The sequence below is a fragment of the Phalacrocorax aristotelis genome, chromosome 1, assembly GCF_949628215.1.
Source record: "Phalacrocorax aristotelis chromosome 1, bGulAri2.1, whole genome shotgun sequence".
Taxonomy (NCBI): Eukaryota; Metazoa; Chordata; class Aves; order Suliformes; family Phalacrocoracidae; genus Phalacrocorax; species Phalacrocorax aristotelis.
In genome coordinates this window covers 88,770,083-88,783,370 of record NC_134276.1, presented here as the reverse complement: position 1 = coordinate 88,783,370, position 13,288 = coordinate 88,770,083, and the positions used below count along the sequence as shown (strand labels likewise).

General features: G+C 43.6%; 1 protein-coding gene across 1 annotated transcript in view; it reads right to left on the bottom strand.

Annotated features, from left to right (window-relative positions):
* Nucleotides 1-6,667, bottom strand: part of PDK3 (pyruvate dehydrogenase kinase 3) — a 56,665-nt gene extending 49,998 nt beyond the window's left edge. Inside the window, exon 1 of the mRNA XM_075097409.1 lies at nt 6,386-6,667. Within this exon, the coding sequence (XP_074953510.1) occupies nt 6,386-6,491 (106 nt within the window). The 5' untranslated portion in view covers nt 6,492-6,667. The remainder of the gene's footprint in view (nt 1-6,385) is intronic.
* Nucleotides 6,668-13,288: the final 6,621 nt, after the last annotated feature.

Sequence of the window (13,288 nt, the reverse complement as noted above, 5' to 3'; positions counted from 1 at the left end):
CACTTGCAGACTACTAGCTTGTGATTACAGGCAAGAAGTGGCCAGTCAAATCACCTACTGAAGGCAGAAATTCCTGTGCTTAGCCTTTATAATCCTCCCTGCCCCACCCCAAAAAAAAATCTACTGCCTTGGTGATCCAGTTCAATCATCCACAGCAATTTATGGTATTTGTACTATAACTATACTAAAATACTGAATTCAGACTATATAAAGTCTCAATTACTTGTAGAAATTAAGTGTTCCTTTATTACCTTATTAACTATTTAATCAAAACAGTTAGAAACTTAAACCAATGATAACTTTTTCCTTGAGAACTTTGCAGAACTGCACTTAGGAAGATTTAACTAGAAGCATAAAATTTGAAAACAAACCTTTCCTAAAAAAAAGCAAGCATACTTAATCCCTGAAAGAGTCTCCAAAAGTGACTGATACAGATAATTTTGTAAACGAAATGCACCATGATCTACTACTACATAGTGCTCACACACAAAAATCTCTCTACCGTATCACAGTTCAATAGTGACTGCTGAACAAAGTTATTTAACCACAATGGCTCTTCCAGACCTACACAACAATCAATATCAGGCCTTATAAAAACCTTCAATATTATATACAGTATTGGAATATCCCTGCCTGCCAGAGGCTGGCAGAGTTGTAAATAGTAACAGGTTATAAATAACAACAGCTGCATCACACAAAGGCTTCCAGCTACTTGCTGTGCTGTACCCCACTCAAATAAAACCCCTTTTTATACTGGGAAATGCAGACTTTATCCATGCACAGATCTAGAGAAAGTAGGACCGAATTTAAAGCAGCAATAACCCCAAAATAAGAGCAAAAGCAGACAGACAATCTGGCTTTCACTGTGACAAAGGGATAGTCTTTCAAGGTAAAAACAAGAGTAGTAAAATGATTCTACTCTGGTATTAGGCAAATCAGGGTTCTATTTAAAGCTTTAACAGACACATTTTAAAGAGTAATATTGCAAATCCTGGAAAACCCAAACAAGTTAATTCCATGGTATTTTCATGAGGCTTGAAATAACTTATTTAAAGAATGTATTTAGCTTTACAAAATCAAGATAAAAATATTCCATCACAATTACAAATACCTCAGTGAAAAAATCCCAGACATCAAAGGATCCCAACCTATCAATGAAAGCTGTAACAAAATTGCTGTTTGGAAGTTGAAGCCAGTCAAATGAAAATAAAAGACAGTAACGTCTGACTAGCATTCATCTTTCTGATCCGATTCACTGGTTAACCTACCAATGCTTAACATTCATGTTACAAGGAAATTTTTTTTCAAGGTGCACGAAATTGCATATAAGGTTTTAAGGTCAATGCAGAGACAGCAGTTGAAAAAACACAGCTGTATGCAATAAATGGAAGGTAATTATTTAACTGTATCTTCTAGCCCAAAACTTTGTAGGTGTCTTTGATGCACAGTCTCTCCACTAATGTTGTGTTTAAAAAAACCCCAAAACCCACATTAAACTTCTAATGTTTTTTTTTAATTAAAAAATATTCTAATAGTCATCTTCCATTAGAAGATTAATAATTATGTTTTGAGACATAAGGCTGCTTTCAACCTTTGTTTTCCTACCCCCACATCTTGTTGGTCAAATGGTATTTGCTAGTTACCTTTTCCATGGCACGGTTCCAGTTCCAGTGCTGATGCACGCCTGCTGTCAACATGACAACATGCACTGTAAACACCCTTGCAGAAACCTGATCTAACACTGCACATACAACTGACAGCAATCAACAGCAATGCCAATACCCAGCTTCCTCTTTATATCAGTTTTGCAAGAGGCCTACAAGTTTCCTCAAGACAGGTAAGTTTAATAGGTACCACATAATCTAGATTTCATACCAAAAAATTACATTTAAAAATGGGGAGGATCCATTGCTCAGCTTTTCCTCCAGATATGCCCCAGCACACAGCAGTTCCCAGACTGCATGCACTCACTGTGATTATCTGCTGCATGCTCAGCTGTTTACGCTACAGTAAAATTACTAAATTACAACCTTTGTGATATTTTCAATGCCAGTAGCTGTAGCAGTTGCCACAGGTATTTTGATTGTAACGTACGAAATCAGGATCTCCTAAGCCACGTTCCACAAGAATTCACTACGCTTCCCTATCTTCTATCTTAAGTATAAGCATGACTTCTTTTGACCAAACTCATTAGTAGCTATGTGGTATATGAACACTAACAGATGACAAATAAGGAGGGGCAAGTGCCAGTTTGTTAAGTTCTACCTGTACACATGAAGAGCTCATCAAAAGCAAAGTTATCTCTCACAGGTACAAAATTCATCCAAACTATTTGGTTTGAGACTTGAAACAGAAGACCCTAGAATATAGTTAAGTACAACTGGCTGAGAGAGCTTCAGTAGTAAACAAGCTCCAGAAGCACATGGTACGCGTTTCTGATGAAACAAACCTCAGACTAGCAAAACCTCAGGCACTCCATCAAGCTGCACAGGGGCAACGAGAGTATTACACCAGTGCAGAACACTGGCATACATTCACAATACAGCACTAGCACAACTTCAAATTACTTTCATGCATGATCTAAGGATTACACAATCTATATTTCACCCCGTCTTTATCTGTGCTTATTTTATATGTAACATTTTTAGTACCACCATTCAATTAATGGAACCTTTATTAATACCTTTACTGTCAACTGAGGTACCCCAACATGACCCAAACCGAGCAGTTGCATGAAGCTTGCTAGCTCGGGCACAGCTCAGCACTAGTACGGCTGTAAGGAAGGGTTTTGGCCCACACCTAGCCCTTACCCAGGCAGCTTGTAGTGCCCACAGAAGGAGTTCAAGCCTCTGAGTCTTCCTTTAAACACTAGGCACTTCTAGACACAGAAACTCTTCTGCCCTCAAACAGACCTGTCTGATGGGTTATGTACTTTCCCCAGGCATACGTGACAGATTGGTTACCCATGTATGTAGTTGCTGATGAATATTATTGGCTATGTGGGATTACCCTGTCAAGATTGGTTACCCATGTATGTAGTTGCTGATGAATATTATTGGCTATGTGGGATTACCCTGTCACCCTCTAAAGCCTGCCTTGCATGCTGAAGCAAATCTAAATTGAGGTGCTGTATCAAAGCTGACACAAAATGCAGTGCTCCAGTATGGGCATTTTTTTACCCCAAACAGTCTAGCCCAAAAAATGTACAAAGATTTATGTACTTGAATGTTAAACTATATCTCTACTTATAAATTTTAGAAAATATATTTTAGTAATTATAGCAGACTGGGTCATCTAGGAACACCTGCACTTGGAAATCTACAGAATAACTTCCAGAGCTGAATTCAGTGGGTTCATTTTTGGCTTTGTTTTTTCCAGACCAGAAAAATTATGGAGGCCTGAATAAACCTAGAATGACCTACTAACATTTAAACAAGGTCAAAACTTGTTTATATTAGAACACACTTAGAGGTCATGATTTTGCAAAGGAATGAGATTGCACAAGAATCTTAGGAAATGCACTTTATAAAAAAAGAAATTGTAAGTGTTCAAGAAGAGCTTGCCAACACTAAACACACACACAGAAAAAAGAAAAACGCAGCACAATCTGAGCACTCGCATTTTGTGACATAGAAGTCCCACAGTAACCTCTTACACAGTTCCAGCAGCTACAAAGACAGCTGCAAGCTTGACAAAGTAAATCACACAGGGCAGAACTCGGTATGTAGACACAAACAGGACTCAGCTATAAAAACCAACTGAGAACCACTGCTTGAAGTAATGCTTTCTGGTTTGTTTCACAGGTTTTTAGTACTAGTCAGTTAGCTTAAACATCCAAACTGCCTTTTACAGTGGTTTAATTAACTGAATTAAGCTACATGAGAAAGTTTTTAAATAATCATCATTAATTTCTGTCATTGGAAAGCAACAGACACTCTACAGCCCCACGGTGCACACATACATATACATTTATGTAGCTCAACAAAAATACCATTTCTTTTGAAGTGAGACATTAGGTAGCCTCTATAAGCTGACTACAAAACGGTGCCTTCTTCCCATCAAACAGTCAGGCTAGGCAAACACAGCTGAACTGCACCTTTAGTATCATGTCCCTTATGCTTGGCATATTTGCTTTCTTGAATACTTGCCTATGCCACCAGCAAATTCTTTTGGGTAATTCAGGTAGAAGCAACACAGCTCCCTGATGTAGTGTATACTGCCCAGGCCTTCCACGCCTTGAGTGTTAAAATTCTTGCACTAACATCTTACGTTTTGTTGCCCATTTCTTTCCTAAGCCTCTGAAGTCCAAAACAGAACTTTAAATTACCCAAAGCCATCAACACCTAGGATCACACAAGCCAAATAACTACATCGTTTTTAATGTATTTGATTAAACTGATGTAATCATCTGACTCGAGGTTTCTAAGTAAACACATGCACTCAAGAGAAAGTAAATGGAGACGTTAAGTGGCCCACAGGCTTATTAAGATCAAGCTGATAGTTTTAGCAAGGCTGATGCGACATAAGACTACTAATCTTAGAAACTCCTGGTTATCTTAGAAGAACGGTTGTAGGCATTTTTTTCTTCAGAGGTTTTAAATGTCAAGGACTATATAGTTTGCCATTAGTCTTAAGACATGAATACACTGAAGTATATAGCCTACGCACACACAAGATTCCACAGACACGTCCAGTGACAACAGACTGGAGCGCATCCAAAGAACAGGGCTGCCCAGGCTGTAACATACCGTTCTTATTCTGTTCATTTCCACTAACATAAACCAGGCTTACAATCATAAAATAAGACTACTTCTTCCTGGGCAATCATGAGACACTTTTCAAACCATAAAGTAGTACAGACACTACAAGGTTAAAAAAAAAATAGCATTATTAAAAGGCTGCCACACAAGATATGTCCAAAAGCAAGTAGTACTGCAGGTACAACTTAGAACAGTAGAAATCCCTACCAAAAAGCAAAGTTTTGCCAAAACACCCAAGTCGTTTAAACAAAGGCTGAAATCTTTACACCTCTCTAGTCACAACTGTAAAGCCTCACAAACATTAGTATTTCCACAGCAACAATTTACAAATGCCATTGCCACGTCTTTCTGCACTGGCAAGAGCCTAAGGAGCACAAATGCCAGTGCAAGGAAAGCAGAGCAGCAAAGGAAGGGGTGTGGAAGTGAGAACAGACTCACATGAGCAGAGACCGGAGAAGGAAAGCACAGGTTCTAGTCAAGTTCTCCTTTTAGTGTAAAATCATGCCGTGTCCTGTGTTATTTTTTTTAGGATAGTAGAAAACCCTGTCTCACTGAGACGCGGTAGCAAGCCCAGCATTGGCTCTTTAATGCTTGCAGCATTCTTTCACTAATACCATTGCCATAAACGTGCAATTGTTTCCACTTTTAATCACTTTCTGGCTTAACACCACTGGCTCATTTTTGTGTTCTTGCACCTTTAGTGTAATACTAGAATGAAGGAACATACTACCAAGCTTCACAGTGTTCCACATGGCATTTATATTCACTCTACCAGCAACAATCATACGATAATAGAATCTGAACAACTCTTGTGCCAGACGGGGAACCAAATAACCTCTGAAACGGATATGAGGAGTTTATTGTTATCTAGATCAAAACATCAGTCCCGTAGCAGCAACACCAGTCATTCCTGGGTTTCAGTCCAGTGCTTCCGAAAAGAAAAATGCTATTTATTCATCAGCAACACTTCCTAAAGCGTGTGAATTTTCTAAACAGGCGAGTACTGTTCGTGCCGGAGATTTCAGCAACCCAATCTCTGCAGCACGGCAGATTAGAATTTTCACTTTCAAGATCAAGTAACTTACTCTTTCCTTCAGCCGCTAAGCTCGCAGAATTTCAGGTCAGAAACCCTTATTTCGACCCTCTTCCCCGCGGAGCTCGCTATGCGGAACAACGCGAGGGAAGGGGGACGAGCCGGCCCCCCCAGCCCGCCGCCACCTACCCCCGGGAGGCCGCGGCGGCCGGGCTGCGCGGCGGGGGGCGCTCACCCCCGGGCTGCCAGCGACCAGGCGCGGCCGGCTGCCACCGCGGGCGCCCGCCCGGCACACGCCGTCCCCATCGGCCCGCGGGGCCTCCCGGGGCGAGGGGAGGGAGCCGGGGCCGGCCCAAAGGACGGCGGCAGCGCACCCCCGCGCACCCCGAGCTCCCCGGGCCGCACGCAGGGACCGGCCCAGGCGCCAGGCGAGGAGACGAGGCCTAAGCACCGGCCTCCGCCGCCGCTGCCCCCGGCCCGCCCCGGGCCAGGCCCCGGCCACTCCTGCGCGACGGGAGAGCAGGGGTGACCCCCGCGGCGGGAACGGAGGGAGGAGGAGGGGGGAGCGCGGCGGGCGGCCGCTGCCACTCACCGAAGTCGAGGAACTGCTTGATGGAGAGCGGCGAGGGGGAGAAGCGGGAGTAGTACTCGATCTGCTTGGGGACGGGGCTCTTCAGCAGCGCCCCACACAGCCGCATGGCGCGGCGCGGCGCGGCCCGCCCGGCTCCGCTCCTCTCCGCTCCCTTCCCTCCCCGGCAGCAGCACTAAGGCGCTGCGGCGGCGCAGCCACCCGCGCTCATGCCAAGGGAGCGGCCAGACCGCCGGCGACCGTCACCCTCTGTGGCCTGGCCCGGCCCGGCCCGGCGGGAGGGGCGACCGGAGGGAGGGGAGCCGCCCCGCCCCGCCCCGCCCCGCCGCGCGCTCACGCCCGGCCTGGCGCACGCGCACGCCGGCGGAGGGAGGGGGGAGGGAGGGGGAGGGGGGAGGGAGGGGGAGGGGGGAGGGAGGGGGAGGGGGGAGGGAGGGGGAGGGGGGAGGGAGGGGGAGGGAGGGGCAAGCACGAGCGTCCGGCGCGTGTCGCCCGCCCGCCGCCCTTCCCCAGCGGCCGGGTCGCCCCAACGCGCAGGCGCGTGGTCTCGAGGCGAGGGGCGGGGCCGGGCGTGAGGCGGGCGGGCGCCTGGGAGCTGGGCCGTCGGGTGGGGGGCAGGGGCAGGCCGAACGGGAGGGACGGAGTCCTGTCCCCGCCCGGCGGGGCATCCTCTCGGCTCATCCTCTTTCCCCCCCCCGACATCCAGCTGCCAGCGCTGGACTAGCGCTTGGGATCGATCTACTGTTAATCTGCCTCAGCCAGTACAGAAAGTGTTGCACGCGCAATTGGCTTTAGCCTGAAATTTAGCCTTAATCGTATCAGTGTTCAGCAGGTTTTGCAGTTTGTGTGAGACTTAACAAAGAAAGGCCGCCTTTGTTTTATGTAACAAAACAAGTTTTAAGCAATACAAAGGAAAATGGTTTAAAAACAGAAGAGTCCACTGTATCATAACACGAGGCCTACTGTGGCTGTAGATGGGGCCCTACTGGCTCTCCTACAACACTGTACTCCCTGTGAAGACAGTCCCATGTCCAGCGTCCATCAACTTTCAACTCTTGATAATATTTAAAATCTCCTGAAAAGACAATTTTTACCCGAGAAAGCACCTGAATACAATTAAAGTTAATTTTGATTGCTAAAATCAAAAGTGAAGCCAGGCCTTTGAGAGCTAAAATGTACCACCAAATTAAATCCCTGCCTACTTTTTCCTGCTTTGTTATCATGTGGTTTAGGTACGTTTATGACAAATGTACCTGATGACAATAATTGGTCACAAATTCTCTTTTTTTGTTTTTCTCCAATGAATTCAGTATAAACTTCAGCACATAGAAGATAATATTACTCTAATTTTATAACTGACTTACAAAAGCAACAGGTACTCTTCAGTCACTGAAAGTCTCCCTCCATCCTTCCTCTTGTGATTGTCTTTATAGAATTTGAGATTGAGAAATCCTGATCTAATGTACAAAATAGCTTCTAATAGCTGGAAAGTCTTTTAAAATCACTTCAATTGCAGGTTATAGAAATGACCGCCTTGAAGAGGCATGTCATCTAATCAAGGCTGACAAAATGAAACTTCTCCTGTAATTCTGAAGCTTTTCTGGCAGATGAGAAAAAGTGTTTTAAAACTTTTGTTATACACTCTTCAGGATTTGATTTTGGTTTATCTATGGGATAACTCTGAAAGCAGTCACAGAATTATCTGGCAGAAGATAATATTTTATGTTAAAGACAGAACAATGTTTCCCCAAATTAAGATGAAATTGGCAACTTCAATGAATGAGACATTTTCAAAATTTAGGCCACTTGATTTTATAACCTTTCACATTTTTAAGTAGTCCTAGTGTTATTTCACTTCTACCTCAAAAGATAGCAAGACAACAGTTAACTACTGAGTTGTCTTTCTAAACGCAAACCCTTTCTGCAATACAAACAGTGTCACAGCATTGAATCATAGAATCATAGAATCTCCTGAGCTGGAAGGGACCCACAAGGATCATCAAGTCCAACTCCTGTCCCTGCAGAGGACAACCCCAAAAGTCACACCATGTCTCTGAGGGCGTTGTCCAAGTGCTCTGTGAATATCGTCAGGCTTGGCACCATGACTGCCTCCCTGGGGAGCCTGTTCCAGTGCTCCACCACCCTCTGGGTGAAGAACCTTTTCCTAATATCCAACCTAAACCTCCCCCAGCACATCTTCCTGCCATTCCCTCGGTCTTTGTTGGGAATTTTTTTAACCTATATTAACCAGCACATGTGAAAATTGGAATTGTTTTTGTCTGTGCTGATATGGACTAAAACCAGAATGAAGACATGGGCAAAGTCACTGGAAAACAGAGGTGTGCTGTTCCCATCAAGTGGACTCTTGACAGCTTCTCTCGAGACTGGAGAAACCGATGATGTAACCAATAGATCGAATTATCTGAAAACTGGTCATACACACACTTAAGACAAATACAAATCCCAGACTCGGCCAACAGCTCTGCCTAACCTTGTGTGTAAGGAGACTGCAAGACTTGCTTGAGAGAACATAAAATGCACATATATAAATCTATCGTCATTTTACCAGTGCAAGACAGGAACAAGCATACATGTAAACCTCACTCCTAAACAATCCGCCTGAATAAAGAGAAGTTAGTGGTACAAACTGTGCTAAATAGAAGGTGCCACTGGGATCAATAGATTAAAGGATAAGCTGAATATTGCTAAGAGCAGGGTTTTGGACCATTTGGATTTCTCATACCTCGTATCTGCCTCCTTTATGTTTTTCAGCACACATCTGGTGCAGAAATGCTTCCTGCAGCTCATTCTGCCAGTGCCTTCCCGAATTTTTGCATATGTGATAAAGAGCCTCTAAAGGTGTGCAGGGAAGAAAGGATTTGCCGCTTAGGAAAAGTTAATTACAGCATTGATAACACAGCTAACACTGCTAAATTTCTTCAGTGCTTAGCACCTCCCTTTTATCAAGGGAATTATTTTCATATTTTCCAGTTAAATTCAAAGACGGAATAACTAGAAGTAAGCTGGGGGTCAAAGATGCCCTGGTTTTACATGGCCCTTTAGTAGCCAGAGTATTTTAGTCCCCGTTCAATTAAAAAATGTCAGGCATGCAGGCAATTGGGAGCATCAGCACCTGTTAGGGAATTAGGGTCTCGGTACAGACGCCTGCCAGAACCCTACGCTGAGGGCAAGATGGCCAGGGTGTCCTGGCCCTGAGGGCAACACCCAGCCCAACAGCCCCTGCCCAGCGCCCCCAGGGAGTCCCAGCCTTCACAGCACCCTGACACATCGAATTAGTTTCTGTTGGGTCATGACTGTGACAAAGCAGTTGGGCCATTGAATCTGAGTAGCCAATCTTGCCCTTATTATTTTTCTTGGTTTTCTGCATTGCAGTTGGTGTAAAATCAATGCTTCTGACTCCCAAACCACAGAAACTTTGAGAGGCAATATCAGGTTTTGCTGCAGAGTGATTCCCTAAAACAGGGGATCTGATGCAGAGTGTATTCACACAGGCTTTTTGGCGTTTCCTACCCTGCTTCCCACTGCTTTCCAACTGCTTCCTTTGGTGCCGGTATGTAAAACCCAGCCTCCCCTAGTTTTGTGCTTTGGGTATGATGGGGAGGGGCAGTTCCCTAATGGCAGAGCATATGCAGAAGAGCCTTTGCTACTTAATCGCTGTGCATGTAAATAGTCTCTATACATGAATTCCGTGGAGCTGCAGGGATGAATGAAGAATGCTTGTGTGACCAGTAGGCAGAAAATTGAGTTACTGGAAGAGAAAAGTCTCCCTAAGTTTGAGTTTTCTCAGTGCCTGGTTACTGTTAGAGATTCACTCCTATTCCTGCAGAAGTTTGTAGCAAAACTTGTTCTGGACAATTTGGCGGTCATATTTTTGTTACATTTTCAGATCTTGTTCTTTCAGGCCCTTTGTATTACATGGACTTCCATTTTCCAGGAGCAAAGCTTTTGCACTTAATGTTTTGTCCAATTAAGATTTATTCACAGCAAACATTTCAGATCGTTAAAACACCAGAGCCATAATCTTCTTAGCAAAGTTTGTTTTTCTTCACTGCAGAACACTTGGTAGGTCTATAAACTAGCTGCAGGGGATTCAACATAATGAACTTCTTTGTATGGATGTCAGAGGAGGGGAAAAGGAATGTTAAACTGTAAACCAAGAAAACATGGTTATTAGTGTTTTCTAGATACATTGACTTTGTGGAATTCATAGTAATTTTTTTAACAAAGAAAAAACCCTATATTGAAGTTATTGTAACCCCTATATCTTAAAGTTCAGAAGCAGTCGCTGAGAATGGGTATAATACAATTGAAACACTAACAATAACAGTAACCAATAACAGTTATTTGGGGGAAATTCACACAGAGAATTATAGTCCCGAAGCACATTTTACAAGATGACAGAAAAAACAGCACAAAATGGGAAAAACTGGTATAGAGTAGTGTGACGTTTCATACAAATTCCTTCTGTTCATAGTACTAATTTTTCTCAATAACACCGCTGTATTCTCCCACCTGCCGTTATATGCTTTCAAAGGTGGATTCAAGTAGTGGGTCCTGTAAAGCCACATTGGGAGCACACAGAGTTAGAAAGGGATAAGGTTTCTTCATGAAGCTTTCCTAAACGTCAAAAAAGACCTGGATTTATTTTTAATAATGTACCTCTTTCTAGTATTTATGCACTCAGATGGGTGAGTTTGGATGGGCTGTTACCCTCAATGGTCAGAAGATTGATAACACTCAAAGGCAGGAGTTTCAAGTAAATATGGTGGTTACGTTTGGGAATGCACATGTAGTATTAGATTCTGTTACTATCATATTCTACATTTTCAACCATTCTTGTTTATTGCCCAAGAAAACAAAGTTTCTTTTCCAAGTATTTCTGCCAGCAAAAGCTGGTAGTCATTGCATCTAGTGTTCCTCATCCCAGTTAGCTTACCAGCAAAGTGTAGCAATTTTTCTAAAGAAACTATCAGGGACTGTGAAAAATTATTATGTTCAGCAAACCTAAGAGGTAGGAAGTTAAAGAAATTCTTGGTTCTCTTTTTAAAGAGAATGGCTTGGGAAAGTGTCTATAATTAGCTGGCTCAGATGTATTAGGGTTTTTTAGAGTATGCACTCCACGACTCGTTTAATTAGGTAGCTATCCCCAGTAATTTGCTGTAGAGTAAGTAGAGCTGGAGCCACCATGGTGGTGATGTCAGCTCTCTGTCAGTTGACACCATCTGTGTGTCCAGTATTAATGGGCAGAGCTACGTTATTCTTTAATAGCCCATAAAAATGTCACCTCTAGGGAAAAACAAATAGGTGAGTTTCCTTTGAAATTGTTAAGGCATGCAGGAGAGAAAATCCTTGCCACTGAGATAGCTGAGAGTGAATGGAGAGAAAAAGAGTTTACCCATTCCTCTCAGCCGTGAGGAAAGCTCACTATAAGTTTTCGAGTTTACCCACTCTTATTTAACACTACACCATTAGCCATGCTTTTTCCTTTTGTTTTGTGGGTGTTCCTCTCTCTTTCTTCCCCCAACAGAGTTTCGCACCTGCCCCTTTCTCAAACACACTTTAGGGGAAGGAGGACAAACCTTTGTGGGCTCTGGGCAGGAGCCAGTCTTTGTGGCTGTCCAAGTGCCCTGCCAGCGCCACAAAGGCACGAGCAGAGTTCTGAACCCAAAACTCCTGTCACCAGGAGGCTGTTCTCCCAGCAGGCAGGTAAAAATGTCAGCAAGGTGGAGAGTCCCATTTTAACCTAATGGACAGGATAAAGCAAAGTAACAGTTGTCAGAAAGGAACAAGGACACTGTCCAGGAGGAGTAGCCTTATTGCCACGGTATTTTGTCCTACTTAGGACATAAGAGCGACCCTTGGAACAAGTGAGTTAGAGCTGTGATCAAGTGGCACAGACCCATACCAGAAAAAACCCTTCCCCATAAGACTATGTCTTGGTGTTCTTTTTACCATTCAAATGTACAAAAAAAACCCACAGCCAGGTCCTAACTCGCATCTAAAGCGTGCAAAACTGAATCCACCAGTCAGTACACTTATGCCAAGGATTTACATTCGATCTCTTCCAGAAACAGCTTGCAAGAACACCAGCTGAGGAAGAGTCACTAGATATACATAAGAAATACATCCTTGGGTTTTGTATGAGATCCTTTAAAATGGGATTGTCAGTCTACTGTGAGGAGGAGGAGGAGGAGGACAGTACTAGTTTGGCATTAGTAGGAGGGGAGTGCCCCTGAAAGAAATTCCATCTCTTGATCTTTTTTTATCTCTCTTGCTAAAGAGTCTCCTAGGGGAAAATTCAAAATGCTGTTTCAGTTAGAGTTGCTGTAACCACACCCTGGCATACCTTTATCTTTGGGAAAAATCATCTCAGCACCTTTTTGTTCGCAGAAATTGAAGGCTGCAGGGGCCTTGTGAGGAAAAAGCTGAAAAGGAGTTAGATCTTGCTACATGGAATTTACCATGCAGCAGGAGAAGTTCTTGAATCCTCAGATAAATGGAATAAAATCTGCCATTTATGGCAGTAGATTTGTGTTGTCTTGGCTCTGGAAATTCTCAGCTGGAGAGAAATGCACTTTTTGTTCATTTTGCATAGAGCATTTGTTTTCCATGCACTCAGATGTTCAAGAACAAACTGCCAGTCTTGTCTGAAAGTCACCATAATCTCAAGGAAGTTGTTCCCATCTATGCTGGTACTTGACATGCTATCGAGCGGGCTGGAGGACTGGAGAAGCATGTTGCCCAAAGCTGTCATGCCCCAACCTCCACAGCTCTGCCGTACAGACCGTACCGAAACTGGGGCTTTTTGGTTTCACTGCAACCCATGAGGTGAGAACTAAAGATTCCAGGAAACTTCATAGTTTTTCTAGAAACATCAAAACATTC